Below are 19,739 nucleotides of genomic sequence, written 5' to 3' on the forward strand. Positions count from 1 at the left end.
CTAATTTTTCACTAATTTGTTCAAAATTACCCATTGTAACATACAAAAATTCAAGTAAGTAGCAAGGTCACTAATTCTCTAATTTATTCACAATTCTCTAATGCATTCACAATTCTCTAATTTATTCACAACTAAGTAGCAAGGTCACTAATTCTCTAATGTATTCACAATTACCCATTAAAACAACCTAAAATTACACATTAAAACATACCAAAATTCAACTAATTAAGTAACAATGTTAATAATCTCTGATATATTCAAAATTACTCATTAAATCAACCTAAAATTACCCATTAAAACATACAAAATTTCAACTTAGTAACAAGGTTACTAGCTAATCTATAATTTATTCAAAATTTCCCAATAAACAACCAAAAATTCAGAAAAATTAGGGTAAAATTATATTCAAACCTTAACTTTAATTTGCTTAACAATTGTTCAAAATGCAATTGAAAATAAAATAAGTACATATTTCAAAATAGTTGTTCAAATGTTAACAAAAAAAATTAAAAGTTACCCTAGTTGGAGGTGGAAGGGGAGGAGAGATTGAGGGCAGAGGACGACCCTCGATGGTGGAGGAACCAGGGGCGGTGGCGTGGCGGCTTGAAGCTGGACGGCAGAACCTCATGGCTTGGAGAACCTCAGGGCACGGCTTGAAACGGACGACAGAACCTCAGGTCTTGGAGGAACCCTTCAGGTGGCGGGGAGTGGCGACCCTTCAGGTGGCGGAGTGGTGGATTGGTGGAGGCGACTGTGGTGGAGTGGTCCAAAAATGAAAGAGAAAGAAAGGGGAAAGAGAACGCGGCTGTGCTGGAGGGTTTTTGAACTTCCGACAATGCAGGTAGCCGGCGTTAAAGGTGGCGGCTGTGGTGGAGGGAAAAGGGGAATGCAACATTGAGCTGAGGGTTTTTGCCTTTTCGAAAGAGGTGGGAATGCTGAGAAGTGAAATGAAAAGGAAAGAGAAGGAAGAAAGGAAAGGGAGAGATAAGGGCGGGTTTTTTTTTTTTTTGAATTGCCACTGGTTTGAACCGGTGGCCTTTATCACATATGGCATCGGTTTTGGTTTTTGAAAACCGGTGGCCATTTAGCGGTGCCTAATTCAATTTTTCTACTAGTGTCTACATTTCCGCGCAAATATGGTGATTGACCATATTATACCTCCGTCAGTTAATCCTTCGGCCAAGTTTTCCGCTCCGACGGAAAAAGCTTTCACACATAGACTTGATGAAATTGTACGTCAATGGATTTACGGGACTATTTCATATGACCTACTCAATTCTATCCTTGATCCCGATGACTCGGCGGTTGATGCTTGGAACTGGTTGAAGAATTTTTTTCCTCAACAACAAGTCTGTGAAAGCTTTCCAATTTGATGTGTAATTTACAAACACTCGGCTTGAACAATTCAATGGTGTTAAGTCTTATTGCACTCATCTCAAAACCCTAGCTGATAATTTGAGAAATGTTGGAGACAAGGTCTCTGACAATCTAATGGCTCTTCAACTTTTGAAAGGTCTCTCGGAAGAGTATAAACCCTTTCGAACGTCCGTTCGTCATCTCAATCCTTTGCCCTCTTTCAATGCTCTTCGTTCCATGCTTGAATTAGAATAACAAGGGAATGCTACAGATCTCTCTCTTAAGTCTCAAGTCGAGGCTTACATCACGCAAACCCATACCGCATCGCAAAACCATGCTGAAATTACCCAAAATTCTTCTCGTGGGTCAAATTAGCGCGGTGGGTGGAAATGGCCGGAAAAACACCAAGGGAAAGGGTGGCTCTCTCCGACAAAGGCAAGGGTAACGGTGGCTCCGAGCAGCAGCGCGGTGGCTTGGGGCAGCAGCAGCCCCAACATCGGCCACCGTTGCAACAATAGTCCCAGCAGGCAAGGTGGATGTATACCCCGCCTTGGGCTTACTGGCAGCAGCAAGGCCCTTGGACCATACCCCCCTGCCCATATCCTTCGCCAGGTGTAGGCCCTTCTCCTTGGGCAGCAGCTAGGCCTCAACAACAACACAATCAAGTCGGTGTTCTTGGGCCAAGGCCACCTCAGGCTAATTATATGTCAGATCTGTCATCCTCGGGTTACGTACCTACCAACATTGATCAGGCGATGCACACTATGAGTTTGACTGACTCGAACTACTACATGGATTTCGGTGCTACTTCTCACATGACAAACTATCAAGGTAATCTGTCATCCTATTTCCTTTGAGCAATGGTCATAATAATTCAATTATTTTTGGTGATGGTAGCAAAATTCCTATTTATGGTTATGGTCACAAGTCCTTAAACCGAAACACACTCCAACTTAAAAATGTTCTTCATGTCCCAAAATTAGTCAAAAATCTTATCTCTATTAGGAAATTCACTATTGACAATAATGTTTCCATTGAGTTTGATCCTTTTAGGTTTTCTGTGAAGAACTTGCAGACGGGGAGCAAGCTAGTGAGATGTAATAGCAGTGGCGATCTTTATCCCTTCTTCACTGATCGTGAGGTCTTTTAAACCTCCACTCCGTCAGCTTTTGCAGTTATTTCTCCTAGTGTGTGGCATTCTCGTCTAGGTCATCCAGGAAATGCAATTCTTAGTTCATTGCGTAGTAGTAATTTCATTCAATGTAATAAGGCTAAACATGTATGTCATTCTTGCCCATTGGGTAAATTAATAAAATCTCCTTTTTTACGATTCCATGTCTCATACTACTATGCCATTTGACATTATACATAGTGATTTGTGGACCTCTCCGGTTCTTAGTTCTCTTGGTCATAAATACTATGTCCTCTTTCTAGATAATTACACGAATTTTTTGTGGACTTTTCCAATCTTTTCTAAGTCTCAAGTCTACAATCTTTTTATTCGTGTTCACACTTACATTCGGACTCAATTTGAGGGAGAAATTAAATCATTTCAATGTGACAATGGTACCGAATTTAAAAATGATCCATTTGAAAAATTTGGTCACCAACATGGGATGACTTTTCGACTTTCTTGTCCCTACACTTCTCCTTAAAATGGCAAGGCCGAACGAAAAATAAAAACGATCAATAATATTGTTCGTACTTTTCTTTGTCATGTATCCATGCCACCATCTTTTTGGCATCATGCTCTTGAAATGGCTACTTACCTTCACAACATCTTGCCTACAAAGATCCTTGGTTATAACTCTTCGACTCAAATTTTGTATCAAAAATAACCCGACTACTCTCATCTTCGAGTCTTTGGTTGTTTATGCTATCCTCTCTTTCCTTCATCCAAAATACACAAGCTACAATCTCGATCGTCCCCTTGTGTTTTTCTTGGGTATCCATCTAATCATAGAGGGTATAAGTGTTTTGATATATCATCTCGGAAAATTATAATAGCCAAACATGTATGGTTTGATGAGTCGGTATTCCCTTTTGCCAAAATTCACACTCCAAAATCTCACACATATGATTTTTTGGTTCATGATTCGAGTTCCCTTGACAACCCTCCCCTTTTGAGTCACATCCTCGCGCACCACGAGGAGCCACTGCACCTACTGGTCAACCCGATGGCTTTCTAGCGGGCGACGGTGAGTTTTGGCCTCCTCGTGGTACCTCCTCACAGCCCACTCCGCAGGCTGGTTGCTGTGGGAGTGCCCAAGCCGCAGCTCACCTGCAGTCTTCCTTGCCTCGCACTCCTCACGCGCAACAAACTCCACCTTTCTCTCTCATTATTCCCATCTCACCCCTACAACGGTGTGCCACCCCCCAAGCACTCGGTAGCGTGACTCTTTGTCACTAACTGCCATCCTCACCAGGTCACAAGCGGGTGCTAGCGCCGGGAATGACCACCTTGGTGAGGTCGAGCTTCCTATCTCTCGTACTCCTCCTTCTCCTTTCACCTCTTATCCTCATCCCATGGCCACTCATAGTCGCCATGGGATTGTCAAACCAAACCTGAAATATCAAAACCATTCCCTTCTTACTTTTACCTCCATATCCCTAGTTCCAAAAAATCCCGTACATGCTCTACGTGACAATAATTGGAAACTTGCTATGCAGTAAGAGTTTGATCCTCTTATTGATAACGGTAGTTAGGAATTGGTTCCACGACTGTCTAATGTGAATGTTATTCATTCGCTCTGGATTTTTCGGCATAAAATGAAGTCTGATGGCTCTTTTGAGAGACATAAGGCTCGTCTTGTTGTTGATGGGAAAACTCAAAGAGAAGGGATTGATTGTGATGAGACTTTTATTCCGGTTGTGAAACCGGCAACTATACGAGTGGTTCTTAGTATTGCTTTGGTTAAGGATTGGTCTAATCATCAACTGGATGTGAAGAATGCTTTCTTACATGGTAACTTGAATGAGATAGTGTACATGTATCAACCTTTGGGGTTTAAAGATCCGGCTCGCCTTGATCATGTGTGTCTTTTGCGTAAGTCTCTTAATGGTTTGAACAAGCACCCCGGGCTTGGTATCAACATTTTGTTGATTTTGTGGCATCCATTGGTTTTGTTCACAGCAAATCGGATACTTCTTTATTCATTTATCGCCATGGTAATGACACTGCCTATATTCTTCTTTATGTTGATGATATTGTGCTCACTGCTTCTTCAGAGTCCCTTCGGAAATATGTCATTTCTCAACTTAGCTCTGAATTTGTAACGAAAGATTTGGGTCCTTTGAGTTATTTCTTGGGTATTGCTGTCACTCGGGACAAAAATGGTTTATATTTGTCTCAAAAGAAATATGCTCATGACATTATTCAGAAAGCAGGTATGACGAATTGCAATCCTTCTTTACTCCTGTTGATTCCAAAGAAAAGATGAGCACTCAATCCGGCACTCCTTATGCTGATCCTACCACTTATCGCTCGTTATGTGGGGCGTTATAGTACTTGACATTCACTCGTCCGAACATTTCCTATGCTATGCAACAGGTTTGCTTATTTATGCATGCTCCTCAGGTTGCTCACATGAATGCCTTGAAACGAATTATTCGTTATATTCAAGGTACTTTTGCTTATGGTTTACATTTATAAGTCATTCGTAGCTTCTCTTGTTTCTTATACGGATGCCGATAGGGGCGGGTGTCCTGACACACGCCGTTCTACATCAGCATATTGTGTCTTTCTTGGTGATAACTTGATTTATTGGTCTTCTAAATGGCAACCTACTTTGTCGAAGTCTAGTGCCGAAACAGAGTACAAGGGGGTTACAAATGTTGTCTCGGAGTCGTGTTGGGTTTGAAACTTATTGTTAGAACTACGATGTCCGATTAAAAAGGCAACCTTGGTTTATTGCGACAATGTTAGTGCCATTTACCTCTCTAGTAATCTGGTACAACATCAATGCACTAAACATATTGAGATGGATATTCACTTGGTTCGTGAGAAGGTTCAGTGGGGTGAAGTTCGTGTCTTACATGTACCATCCTGATATTAGATTGCAGACATTTTCACTAAAGGTCTGCATAAGGTTTTATTTGATGATTTTCGGGACAGTCTCAGCGTTCGTAAAGCTCCCGTTTCGACTGCGGGGGTGTGATAGATTATGTAAATAATCTATGGTAATTAGTTTGTAATTACCTTATATATATTATAGTCAAAGGGCTATCAATTAGTTCCTATTTTATAGCCTATAGTTATGCTTAATTCAAGGCTTATAGCTTGTATATAACTAACTTGAGTGATCAATAATAATCACGGCAAGTATTCTAATTGTCATAACTTTATTTGTTCATAATATTTAATTAACAACCGTTTATATTTTAATATTTATGTTTTATTTTTATTTTTATTTTTATTTTTTTAATATTTATGTTTATATGAGGGGTTGTTGATAGGGTCATAAAAGTACATTATTTTATTTATTAGACTCTTGATTTTATATTGACTTTTAATGATTTAAATGTTTATTAAGCAATCTTTCTTCCCGAGACACGAGTTACTACTATTTGATCTATTTGTTTATAGGAAGGAAGATTATGGTATCAAAATGCATTTTACCAAGCTCGAAAAAAGAAGCAAATCTTACAAGACCAAGTGAAGTCACATACTTTAAGCCCAATAGTCACATGGATCCTGAAATATATCAACTTGATCCTCAGCCAAAACAAAAAGAACAAAACATAAAGAAAAATAAAGGAGCTTCTACTCATTGTTCTTGTGGGTAAAATACAAAGTTCTCCACCGACTTTCGCGGGTACCAAACTGTCAAGCAAGAGATGATAAAGATGAAATTGGATAATTATTGGAGCGAAAAACTTGGATTTGCTTGGGATCAAAGACTCCTATGGATATATATGGGGATGCCGAATTGGGGGGATGAGGAGAGTTTTATTTTTGGGGGTTTTCTTCTGGGCAATTTTTAGAGCTAGATTGAGGAACAAATTGAAGAATTTCATCTGAAATTTGGGGCAATATCTAGCAACGGACAGGAGGCGGGAGCATCTTGAAGCAGTGGAGTTCGTTTCATCTTCTCTTGTAATCATCAAATTGAGTTTGGTATTACATTAGTTGAATGTTTTCTTTTACTCTTTATTTATTATTGGATTTATTTGATTTCGATAGTCATTGTTCACTTTCTGGTTAGAATATTGGATTACTTTTTAATTATTATGTTCAACATTATCAGTGTATTTCAATTGATTGGGTGGTGATTGTTGGCACTTTGCTCACTTAATTTTGTTATCTTATTCATTATATATCAGTTTGTATTATTTTGAGCTTTAACATGTCAGGCTAGTTTTAATAAGGGTAGGGAGATATATTATACATTGGACTATTGTATTGTGAGAATAGATTTGTTGTAATTATTGGGTATTATGCTTATGTCTTGATTGGATTGATAATTTGGTTTATTGATATGAATTGGTTGAATTATATTTTAGACCGGCCATCTTTAATATAATCTACTAGTTTGATTGCTAGGATTTTAACTTGTGGTACGTAATTGTCCTTGTTAGTTTCCCTTGGTAGCAATTAGGAGTTTAATAGGTGACTAAAGCTTGTTATAATGCCTAAGATTATCAACCCTTTGAGTTTCACGAATCCGAGCTTGTGAGGCTTGTGGCTTAAGTTAACTACTTCCTTGTTTTTAATGCTGCTAATTAATTGAGTTTGGAGAGCTTGTTCTAGATTATTAGTTAGTTAGACAAAACTCCAAGAGCTTGTTTGGTTTATTTGCAATTAAGGGAAGTTTTAAATGCTTGTTTGTGTCAATTGGTTGACATTAAGGTATAACATGATTTATATAATTCGATGATCAATTAATATTCCAATGCTATAATAAGTCTGCCGATCCCTACTTCATTATCCTTGATTATATCATATTTTGATTTTGTTAATTTCTTTCTCCGTACTTTATTTGTTATCTAGTTAGTAGTTTATTTATTAGATCGTATCATTATTTCTTCAAAACAGGGGCTTCTAACTTACACAAGTAATAATTTGATAATCTAATTCTCTCTGTGGGATCAACCCTAGCTTACCCTACTACATTTTAGGAGGTTTTAGTTAGGTTTGTTTTTGGTAGACACGCGACAGTCGTACCAGTTGTGATAATCTTCTGACATTTATTTGTATTATGATTCTATGATATGATTTGTAAATTATTAATTTTTTTTTCATTTAGTTTTTTTCCTGAAGGGTTACATTAGGTTTTTATTTTATTTTATTTTATTTTTTTTATTTATTTATTTTTGTTATCAAACTCCTATTGTTGTTAACTATACAAATCATAATGCATTTTTAATTTTATTTATGTTACATTAATTTACTTTGAAATTGGAAAAATATAATTTATTAGTTTAAGTTATAAATAATTTAAGCAATATTGTAAGTTATAATAAGTATTTTAGAAAAAATTATAAAAATTATAAATATTTCTCAAGTAATTTGGTAAAAAGTTCACCCGTGCATTGAGCGGGATAAATACTAGTTTTTATAGTTAAAAGTCAACATTACTTGTGAGACCAACATTCCCTTACTTTGTCAATCTCTTAATAAGTATAAATATAAATTAATAAAAAAGGTTATGAACGGTAAATCATGTCATATGTTTAAATGTGTAAACGAAATTGGGTAAGTTAGAAGCTTGTGAAATCAACATATGTTTAAATCTCTTAATAAAGAACAGTACTTATGAAATCAACTTTCCCGTTCAAGTCATGATAAGGACCTTCGGATATCATTTTGATTCTAATTGTATCTTACGCCATGATTGTAATGAATACAAGTTGAGTGTGAATGATTAATGTGATTTATTTGTCATATTGTTGTAGAATTTGTCACCATGAAAAGGAAAGAGCGTTGGTGGATGTATGATAGATACGATGGCCGTAAAGTTAGGCAAGAGTTTGTGGATGGTGTTGGACAATTCATACGGTTTTGTGAAGCTCATCCTGAGAACCCGGGCATAGATGAAGTAAGATGCCCTTGTCCGTTATGTAAGAATAGACGTCTTCATGATGCAAACACAGTAAAACTTCATTTGTACAAAAAGGGGTTTATACCTAATTACTACGAGTGGGTTTTTCATGGTGAAGGGTTCCCTACATCAAGTGTAGAGCAACCAAATCCTTACCATGAAATAGTTCTCGATGCTCTTAGGAGTAATCATGAACCATCGAGTGACGATAGTACTAGTGGTTCAGATGAAGAGTCAAATGCTCAAGCAAAAGAATTTCAAGAGCTTTTAAAGGCTGCCGAGCAACCACTGTACGAAGGGAGCTCCATGTCTATGCTAGAAATGGCATCTCGAATTGTATCTTTGAAGTCAGAATACAATTTGCCCCATAGATGTGTTGATGGGTTTGCTTCATTACTGAACGAAGAAATTCCCGACAATAATAAGATGGGGAAAACATTCTATGATACAAAGAAGATTCTTAACGGACTTGAGCTTCCGCACGAGAAGATTCACGCATGCCCAAAGGGTTGTATATTATTTTGGAGAGATGATGCTGAATTGGATAAGTGTAGAGTGTTGACCATTACGCTTGAACATGGTGGTAAAATGTCATGGTTTGATTGTCACCGACAATTTCTTCCTCTCGAACATCCTTTTCGAAACAACAAAATTGCTTTTTGTAAGAATAAGGTTGAAAAGGGGTCACCGCCTCACATAATGTCCGGCGACGAGTTATGGAAACAAGTTCAACACTTGGCTAAGGCAACAGATGGACCTGAAGCACTCACAAGCTTGAAAAAGAAGAAACTAGGGTGGTTCAAACAAAGCATTCTTTGGGAGCTACCGTACTGGAAGACTCTTCTCCTCCGCCACAACCTTGATGTCATGCATATTGAAAAGAATTTCTTTGACCAACTAATTCACACAATGATGGATGTGAAAAAACATACTTCAGACACAGTTGCATCTAGAAATGACATTGCCAAATATTGCAGATGACCATAACTTCATGTGGCGGAGGATACGAGAGGGAAAGACACTTTGCCCAAAGCCCCATTCTCACTAGACAAGGCTCAAAAGAAGGTGTTATGCGAGTGGGTAAGGAACTTGAAATTTCCCGATTTTTATACTTCTAATTTAACTAGATGTGTAACACAAACATGCAAGCTTCATAGTTTAAAGAGCCACGACTATCATGTCTTCATGGAGATATTGTTGCCAGTTGCTTTGAAGGAATTGCTCCTGGTCCATGTTTGGAAAGCTATTACTGAGATTAGTCTTTTCTTCCGTGACCTTTGTTGTTCCACCATCAAATTGAGTGATATGGAAAGATTAGAACACAACATTGCAGAAATTCTTTGTAAGCTCGAGAAGATATTTCCACCAGCGTTCTTCAACTCTATAGAATACTTGCCAATTCACCTGCCATATGAAGCTAGGTTATGAGGTCCTGTCCAATATCATTGGATGTATCCATTTGAAAGGTTTTATTTCCTACAAACTCATAATTGCCAACGTTGTTTATATACCTATAGTTGTTTGCATAAAATATAACTTATTTTATAATTTAAATTATAGGTTCTTTAATCATTTGAAACGTAAAATTGGCAATGTTGAATGTTCGTGTTGAAGGTTCAATATGCAATGCATATCTAACGGAAGAAATAAGATACTTTTGCTCTAACTACTTCCAACAAGGAGTGGATACTAAAACACGTGACTTAGGTCGTAATGTTCATGATGATGTTGAAAGCACTTTGGATGATAGTGTTCCAGAACTCTTTAGGGTTGATCATTGACGTGCATATATTGGTGGAGTGCGTCGCTTTTTGGATGAGAATGAACTACAACGTGCTTATTTATATGTTTTGGGAAATAGCAACATTCTGGAAGCATATGAGAGGTATTAAATTTGTCTTTATTACACTCACTAAGATTTCATTTAATTTTGCAACGTCTCCAATGTCGACCACCATCATTAATATTCTTTCTCTGGTTATATGTAAGGGGGTTTGAGGACCACATTGTTCTAATGCAACCTACTATTTGTAAAGAAGATGTGTGGATTAAACATGAAGCTGAATTCCTTGAGTGGTTTAGGTTAAAAGTGAGTGTGTTATGCATTTGAAATCAACACGTTTTCTAACTTTGTAACAATAATTTCACGACCTATATCAATTTAATATGAGCAGGTGATTTAAGACAAGCCAAATGATGTAATATTGTTTGCTTTGGCAATGGGCCCATCTAAGCGAGTGCGTACTTGGAGCCAATTCTATGTGAACGAATACAAATTCCAAACTTATGGCCATGGAAAACAGATGTCAACCATGAATTATGGAGTAAGCGTATCCAATGAAGATGGTGGAGATTATTTTAGTATTTTAGAGGATATCATCGAGTTGGAGTTCACTAGTGCCCTAAGAACTTATAAGACTGTTCTCTTCAAGTGCAGTTGGATGGATTCCACGAGGGGTATGAACATTGATCAATACAAGCTTGTAGAAGTCAATCATACCAAAAAATACCCCAAGTACGATCCATTTGTGCTTTCTTACCAAGTTAACCAAGTCTACTACGCACCTTACCCAAGTCTAAAAAGAGATAAGGCTCAATGGTGGGCAGTGTTTAAGACAAAGGCGAGGTCTGTTGTTGATGCACCAGTTGACGAAGACTTTCTACAAGAGACCACTGCTGAATTCCAACTCTTTGTGCTTCGGATGATATTCCAGACTATGAAGGTGATGAAGATGGATTTGGAGATTCCGATACTGATGATGAAGTGCTGCCGATGCCCCTCCAAATGAGTCCAATTTCGAATCTACTGATAGTGAGGATGAGGATGACGGATTTTGGGATGACGATACTGATGATGATGATCTTACTGCTGAGGGGGAGGGTGATTCAACTGAGATTTAGGAGATTGGTTGTAAATTTGTTTTAACTTTTTAATTATGTAATCATAATGGATTTCACTTTATTTTAAAAGACCATCCTTTATTTTTTAATTTGATATACTTGTGTATTATTGATATGTTATTGTTGATATTTTGCAAAGCCAAGGTTCTGTGTGACATTACCTTATAAATCGCGATAACATGACTATATGATTTTTAATGTTGTTCATATATAATGTTTTTCTTATTGTAGGTTGTCATGGTTGGTGGTCGTCGTCAAATGCTGGGACATGCCACCCCGAGAGAATTGTTTCCGTTAACTAGCCATGCAAATATGAAAGATTCTCAAGAAGTTACCCCATCCCCAGAGTCACATGTAGACGGTTCTGGGACATCTACTGAGTAGGGCTGGCCATATCGGATATCAGATCCGAAATTTCGGATATCCAAAAATTTCGGATCGGTATAAATCCAATCCGAATCCGATCCGCAAAAAATCGAATATCCGGTTTTCGGATATCCGAAATTTTGGATCGTATACCCGGATATCCGATCCAAATTTTTCTAAAGTTTTTTTTTAATGTGGAAGAAATGTAAACGACAGGTCGACGGTACACTCTATCACTTATTCACTATTCTTGTTGGCAGCTTTATATTTTGAATACATTTTAATCAAATTAAAAATGAAAAGAAAAGGAAAAACCAAAATACAAAAGATAAATATGCTTTATTGCTTCTGATTTACATAAATTGATACTACAAATCAATCACATAATTTTCAACGACTAACAAACTAATAAAGTCTAATAGTACTTCGTAAGATCGAAGAGAATGGAATTTTTTTTAAAACTTCTTGAGTGTGGCTGTAGTGACGAGATATGAGGGATACAATTTGTTGTGATTCGGTGAATTGGTGACTCCATCACTTCGGTGAAGCGGGGAGCTGGGCGAGATCCACTAGGTGGCTACGATTTATTATGGTTCGGTGGCTCCGTCGCTTCGGTGAGGCGGTGGGAGCTGGGCGAGACTTACTGGAAAAAAAGGGATCGGATCGGATATCTGATTTTTCAAGATTTTCGATCCGAATTCGATCTGAAAATTTTCGGATATCCGATCCAAAACTTCAAAAATCGGATCGGATATCCAATTTTTCAGATCGGAGCAGCCGAATCACGGATCGGATCAAACGGATCAGATTTTTTGCCCACCCCTACTACTGAGGAACGGGTCCCTAAAACGTAAGACGATAACTCTCCCATGGGTGAGGTAGCTACCCCTGTTGCGAATAGGACTTTGCACCTTACTAGGTTATGGTAAGTTAATTTTGGGTAGCTTAATTTGCATTCCAACTTGAACAATCTTGGTTAGATTTGTATTTTATGTATGTAATAATGACTTCATTTGTTTGCTTATTGGTACTAAGGTTCGATGATAACACGGTCAGCACCTCCATTACGACCATTTTCCAAGCACATTGGCGCAAACCATGGATTAACTATGAGGAGGTTGACAAGGGTACTAAGACCCATTGGTGGAACCAGTTTACGGTATTATATCACCCCCCAAGTTTAGTTTAGTCATCTAACTTAGGTGTCTGTTGGTTACTTATTATAATCACTTATTAAACATATAATTTTTGTTGTTTCTTTAAAATATTTGCAGAAACAATTCCTTTGGAATGCTTATCTTGATACCCTTGTGAAGAAGGAGTATGAGAAGAAGGCACATAAGAGGTTGAAAAAGATAACATACAATGATACTGTCAGAAACAAGTCAATTCCTAAATGGATCGGATGGGACAGTTAACGTTTCAGCAATTATTGAAGAAAAGAAAGGACAAGGAATTTCTGGAGAGGTTAGAAAAAGCTAAGAAGAATAGGAGGGGCGGCTCCCTGTCTAATTCAATTGAGCCGTCACACTTCCAAGGTTCTATGTCTGCATCAAAGCATGCAAAGAAAATGGCAATAACTAATGGTATATCCCTACCTTATAAAAAGTACAAGATTACTCTTATGAATAGTGTTATGCCTATTATGCCGTTCAAAATATGTATTTACATATATACCCTCATTAATGTGTATAAGTTTTTGTAATGAATAGTGTTTGGACATTTATACCATATCTAGACTATTTATTCACTCTCATTAATAATGATTACTTTTAAAAAAAAAAATTAAGAATAGTGCATGGAATTTATACCCCTTAATATATTTGTTTATATATTTTTCTCATTAAAAAGTTATCAAGAACTAAATTTGTGATGTAAGGTTAAATCAAAAGAGATTTCCTCGAAAAAAAAAATCAAAAGAGATTTGGATATGGCTAGCTATTGCGCGCGCATCGCGCGCGTCAGCTGCCCTAGTAATGATAAATATAAGTAGTTACATACACTAAGCATTTAAGGAGTTATTTGATTTGTGAAACCTCAAAAAGCCAGTGGAATGCTTCTTACTGCTCCTGAGGTGTTCCTAAAGACTCATTTCAAGGAAGTTCCTGGAAAAGGAAAAGTTGCGACTAACAAGAGGGCACAACAATTCTCGATAACTCATCTAACTTTGGAAACTAATGAAATACTTTTTTAAGGAAGAAAGCAAAAACATAGGAGTACCCTAATACATAGTTACATGCACTTTTACTTGTGATTTGAAACTTTAGACACCTAATAGTAGTTAATATTAGTATGTTAGGATCAATGTTAGTTTATAAAGAAAACAAAGAATTTGGGAAAGTTAGAAGCTCATTTATGCCATTTTCACCTACTTATGACCCTATAGCCTTGTATTTGCATGAAAATGAATATTATTAAGCAATTTCAACCTACTAACATGTTAAATATGGTGAATATGAGTTGTTAGATCGATAAAATGTTAGTTTATAAGGAAAACAAAGAATTTGGGTAAGTTAGAAGCTCATTTATGCCATTTTCGCCTAGTTTTGCTCCTATAGCCTTGTATTTGCATGAAAATGAATATTCTTAAGCAATTTCAACCTACTAACATGTTAAATATGGTGAATATGAGTTGTTAGAACGATAAAATGTTAGTTTATAAGGAAAACAAAGAATTTGGGTAAGTTAGAAGCTCATTTATGCCATTTTCGCCTAGTTATGCTCCTATAACCTTGTATTTGCATGAATATGAATATTATTAAGCAATTTCAACCTACAAACATGTTAAATATGGTGAATATGAGTTGTTAGATTGATAAAGTGCTAGCTTATAAAGAAAACAAAGAATTTGGGTAAGGTAGAAGCTCATTTATGCTATTTTCGCCAAATTATGCTCATAGCCTGTTGGCAATATTGGGAATATTGCGACCGTCATAGCCTGTTGCAAAAATGGTGAACATTGCGACCGTCAAAGCTGTCGCAAAAGATAGGACACTGCGACCGCCTGTACCTGTCGCAAAACCAATAACATTGCGACCGTTTTAGCCTGTCGCAAAAGTTAGTAACTTGCGACCATCACAGCCGGTCGCAATTGTAGAATATTGCAATCATTTACAACTATCATAAATATCTAATTGCGACAAGAAAGAAAACGGTCGTTGAAAATATTGAAAACAATCGCAATTATATTTGCGACCGCCAGGCGGTCGTAATTTTTTGCATTTGCGACCAATTAATTACGACCGGCAAGTTGCGACAGGCGGCGGTTGCAATTATTATTAACGACCGTTTTAGATATTTTCAACGATTGTTTCTGGCGTCGCAAAAAACTGTTTTTTTAGTAGTGTTATGCATAGTAGCGAGGTTGATTGTTAATGCTTGCTTTGAGAAAGAACAGAGTGTCGTCTACGAAGAAGAGGTGGGAGATGGGAGTGACACCTCTTGCAATTTTGATTACTTTGATGTAGTTCGAACCCTCAAGAGCTTTCAATTTCCTTAACAGAGCTTCAATACAGAAAATAAAAAGATACGGGGACAAAGGGTCCCCCTGTCTTAACCCTGAGTTAGGGATGATTTTCTTCGAAGGCTCGCCGTTGATGAGAACCTCATACGAAATAGAGGAGACACACTGGATTATCTATCTTACCCATGTCGGCGGAAAATTCATTTGTTTCAAGGCTTCTTCTAGAAACTTCCAGCTATCATAAGCTTTGTTAAGATCAACTTTGAAGATGCTTTCGAACTTTTTGTCATTGATCTGCTTCTGGTCTTATGTAGCATCTCATGGCCAATAAGACAACTATTTATAATGGATCTCCTAGGGATGAAAGCATTCTGGTTATCCCCCACCAACTCACCAATGATGTTTATGAGTCTCTGAACTAAGCACTACACTAGACAATAGGTTACACTTTAGTGGGTAATACATCCTCCCATGTTACCAAAGGTCTTATGTAACACTTTGGGTAACATATGGTAATACTTTTAAAAGTGTTACTATAAATCCTCTTATGTAACACTTTTTTGTAGTATAGATATCATTTTTAGAGTGTTACTTTTTATTTCTTGTGTAACACTTACTCATCTTTAGTAACATTTTCCAATCATATAGTAACACTTTATCCGATATTGCGTATCACTTTTGCAAACTAATGTAGCACTTTATTGATTATTAGATAATATTTTTTAATCATCTTTTAACATATAGTATCACTATATTCGACATTATGTATCACTTTTTGCAAACTAATATAACACCTTGTTAATTAATTGGTAATATGTTATTATTATTATTATTATTATTATTATTATTATTATTATTCACTAATAGAAAAAGTGTAATGGGCACTGGTTCAAGAGTCATTAAGGGCACCGGTTTTTCCCTTGAACTGGTGCCCTTTATGCCTAAAAAAAGTAAAATTGATAAACAAATCGTTATATATAGGAAAATTTTTAAATTACCACCCAAAAATAGATTCATTTTGTAAATAACCACCCGTTAAAAATTTTATTTTAAAATACCACCCATTAAATTAATTAATTACGCAGATTACCACCTTTTTTAAATTTCCGGTGGAATTCTGATGTGTGGGGCCCTCCTAACGGCTAGTTCTTGCTTCCCAATTGAATCCCCCCTCCCCCAATTTTTTCCTACAAAACATATCCCCTACCCTAATTTGTGATTTCTACTGCATATTCTCCCCAAATTCCACAAATTCAGCTACTTTGTAATTGTATACGCATCCTCAACAAAGCAAGAAGGTGAATTCGCATCAGGTAAATTCAATTACTCTTTAAATTTAGGGTTCTTATTATACTTAAATTGGGAAAAACTGGTTAATTAGTTAATTAGGGTTCTTCTTCTTCACAAATTAGGGTTCTTATCGTATTGTAATTGGGGAAAATTGGGTCAATAGTTAATTAGGGTTCTTGTTCTTCACCCAATTTATCTTTTTCTGTCAATTATTTGCTGCTTATTATGGTGAAATTGTGTCTGCAATTAGTTTACTTAAGTACTGTTAGGATGGATTGGAACATGTTGTAAGCTTGTATGTTTACTTGTTGTTGGAATTATTGTGGCAGAAATGGAAGAGAATAAGGTGGTTCTGAGATTTAAGTATTTGAGTGTTGTTATTGACCTTGAATATGAGATTGGCAAAAGTAACTTACAAGATACAGCAATAGAATTTGAAGATCAACTTCGTGATATGGATGATCCAATAGAAGGATCAATTGACCTCCTATACCCCATATTCCAGTATATTTATAAAGGAAAGTATAGGACTTTAGAAGATAATGGAGATGTGTTCAAGATGATTAGGAGGTTACCTAATCAGGACATATACACTATACATGTTGGAAGCACAGATGACCCTGGTTTCTTGGCTGACTGTATCCTTGAGTACAGGATGAAGCAAAATGGGACTTGACCACCCCCTGGTTATCCCCATTTTGGTGGCCAACCACCATAGTGAATAGGTGTGATTGGGTAATTAGTGTGTAATTGGTTGTTTGTTGGTATTGTTGCTTTATGTAACATGTTGTTTGCTAATTTCAGGTTTCATGATGTCTTGGAATAACACACTCCCACAAACAGAAGAAATGCAACTGTGGCTTGACTTTTGCAAAGTTGACATCTTGGACTAGGGAGAACCCAGGCAGGAAATTCAAGGCTTGCAAATTTTATGATCCTAACACTGAAACTAGGGGTTGTAAGTGTTTTGAATGGATTAACAGTGAAGGGACTGAGTGGCAGAGAGATGTGATTAGCCAACTTGTGCTTGACAAAAAGTTGATGAAGGGTGAAGTCAACACACTGAAAGTTCAGGTTGATGAACTCACTGCCCAAAGAAGATGCTTGCTAAATGAGGTTAATACTTTGGGATTGAAATGCAAGGCACTAAGTGGTGACAGGAAGAAGATGATCAACAACAATGGGTGTTCTGACAGCAAGCTTATGGTTGTTGTAGTCCTTATGTGTTTAGTTTTTTTTAGTTTTAGGTTGTGTTGTACTAAATAAGGTTGTTTAAGGGGGAGGTGGAGTGAATGCTGTTTGTAATGCTATTTTTATGTAGTAATGAATGAAACAAGTACTTTTGGTTTCAACTTTGTGATTCCTATGAGTTGTGCTTTGTTTTTGAATTAGACAAGTGATATTGACACATTCACAGCAAATTTTGACTTATTCAACACAAATAACACAAAACAATAGCATATATTAATCTTGCAAGTGCATTCAACAACTAATCATTCACCAATTCATAACAAAACCCAAAAGATTGTAACAAAAGCATTCATCATTGTTCAACTACTTAAAAAAAGGGGATGCACCTGTTCAACTACTTCATAATAAGGGCATACACCTTACATAAACTGTTACTTAACATTGTTCAACTTAATTAGACTAAGTAATCTATTCCTTAACTCCTCTAACAATATGCAACTTGGTTCTTGGTGGTCTAGCAACTGGTGCAAAGGTTGTGGCAGCTGTTGTAGTTGAAGCCTGGCTCTATTGAGTCTGCTGCTGACTCAGTCCTTGTGGCTGATGCTGACTGCTCTACTCACTGTGATGCTGAGTCTGTTGCTGACTCTGCTGCTCAGTATGCTGCTGACCCTGTTTCTGCTTCTTCCTCTGCTCTTCTTGAGGGAACTTCTTGCTGGCAATACTGTTTGGTCCAGGTGTACCACCAAGAGCAGTCTGCAGAATAAGACAAAAAATAGTTAGGGCTTAAAACCATGAAAATCACTTTTACAAAAATCAAGCAAAATTACCTTTCTTAATGCCCTTTCTGCTTTCTTCTTTCTTTGATCATTGACCCACTCAGTGTTCAAATGTGGTCTACCTCCTTCTTTCTTAGGGGATGATAAAACCACTAGTGTGTCACAGTTGGGTTTTTGCAGGTCTTTGCATAGTGACCAAGCTGGCCACAATTCTTACATGTTGCCCTTCTTTTGACTGGTTTCTGTTCTTGCTGGTTCTGCCCTACAACTTCTCCCTGTTCCAACTTCCTTTTCTTAGACTTAGGCCTCCCAGGCTGTACTTTCATTGCTAGTGGTAGTGGCTGCCTTAGCTTCACCTTCTCCCAATGGTTTATTTGGACCAGGCATAGGTGCTACCTCATATCTGTATGCTAACATGTATGTGGACACAGAGTAAGCATTATCCACATAATCCTCACGGTCTGCCCTTTTGTCCATGATGCATGCATATGCATGGACACAAGGGATTCTAGTGAGGTCCCAATGGTAGCAAGTGCATGTTCCCTTACTTAGGTCTACTGTGACTATGTCTGAATTAAGCTCAACCTCATAGGTGTCACCTCTAGAAACTTGCACAATGCAATGCCTTGCTGCTGGTTCTATCCTTTGAAATGCTTTTTTGACATATGGAACCACCTTTCCTCCATTTTCTGATAACTTACCCATTTGTCATTGTTTCTTTTCATCATATACCTCCTAAGCCACTCCATCTGAGTCAAAATGGGCTTATCCCTAGCTTCTTTGATTACAACATTAAAAGTCTCACATACATTGTTAAGCAACATGTTTGACTTTGGGAAAGAACTAAAAGCATGTCTAGACCAATGCTCAGGTGGGATGTCAGCTAGGTATTCAAATGCATTCTCAGACAAGAACCTTATTGACTCCATTGCCACTTCAAAATCAAACTACAAAAAGGACAACAACACATACACAGACAGATTCAGCAGCACAGTCAACACAGACACACTCATTCAAAACAACAGTCACATACATTCTCACTAACACACACTCACAACACAGTCACACACAATCATACAGTCACGCACACTCACACACAGTCACACGCGCTGACACACAGTCACACATAGTCAGACACAGTCAGAAACACTCACACACACTGACACACAGTCACACACAGTCAGAATATGTCACACATACTTAAACATAAATCTCATACCAGTGTTGTAGCCCTTGCTGCTGACCAGAACAGCTCCTTGAATGTTGCTCCACTAAATTGCAACTTGAAGTTGGCCCATATGTGTCTGACACAGTACCTTGTGTCTACATATGGTACAACCTGCTTGAAAGCTTCTA

At 37.3% G+C, this 19,739-nt stretch overlaps 2 protein-coding genes across 2 annotated transcripts; both read left to right on the forward strand.

Moving 5' to 3' along the window:
• The first annotated feature begins 1,136 nt into the window (after positions 1-1,136).
• On the forward strand, positions 1,137-1,611 carry LOC145581167 (uncharacterized). The gene is made up of 2 exons (XM_081638225.1): positions 1,137-1,353; positions 1,448-1,611. Exons 1-2 carry the CDS (start codon positions 1,137-1,139, stop codon positions 1,609-1,611), a joined length of 381 nt encoding a protein of 126 aa, XP_081494351.1.
• A 6,650-nt stretch (positions 1,612-8,261) lies between these two features.
• On the forward strand, positions 8,262-9,377 carry LOC145581168 (uncharacterized). Its single transcript, XM_081638226.1, has one exon. The coding sequence runs from the start codon at positions 8,262-8,264 to the stop codon at positions 9,375-9,377; it is 1,116 nt and encodes a 371-aa protein (XP_081494352.1).
• Positions 9,378-19,739: the final 10,362 nt, after the last annotated feature.

Source organism: Chenopodium album, chromosome 15, assembly GCF_948465745.1.
Source record: "Chenopodium album chromosome 15, dcCheAlbu1.1, whole genome shotgun sequence".
Classification (NCBI taxonomy): Eukaryota; Viridiplantae; Streptophyta; class Magnoliopsida; order Caryophyllales; family Amaranthaceae; genus Chenopodium; species Chenopodium album.

Excerpts from the sequence above, each read along its gene's own strand:
- LOC145581167 (XM_081638225.1), top strand. The coding sequence starts at position 1,137 with ATGGTGATTGACCATATTATACCTCCGTCAGTTAATCCTTCGGCCAAG. Across the intron at positions 1,354-1,447 it reads TTTTCCTCAACAACAAGTCT|CTGATAATTTGAGAAATGTT; the intron begins GTGAAAGCTTTC and ends TCAAAACCCTAG.
- LOC145581168 (XM_081638226.1), top strand. The coding sequence starts at position 8,262 with ATGAAAAGGAAAGAGCGTTGGTGGATGTATGATAGATACGATGGCCGT.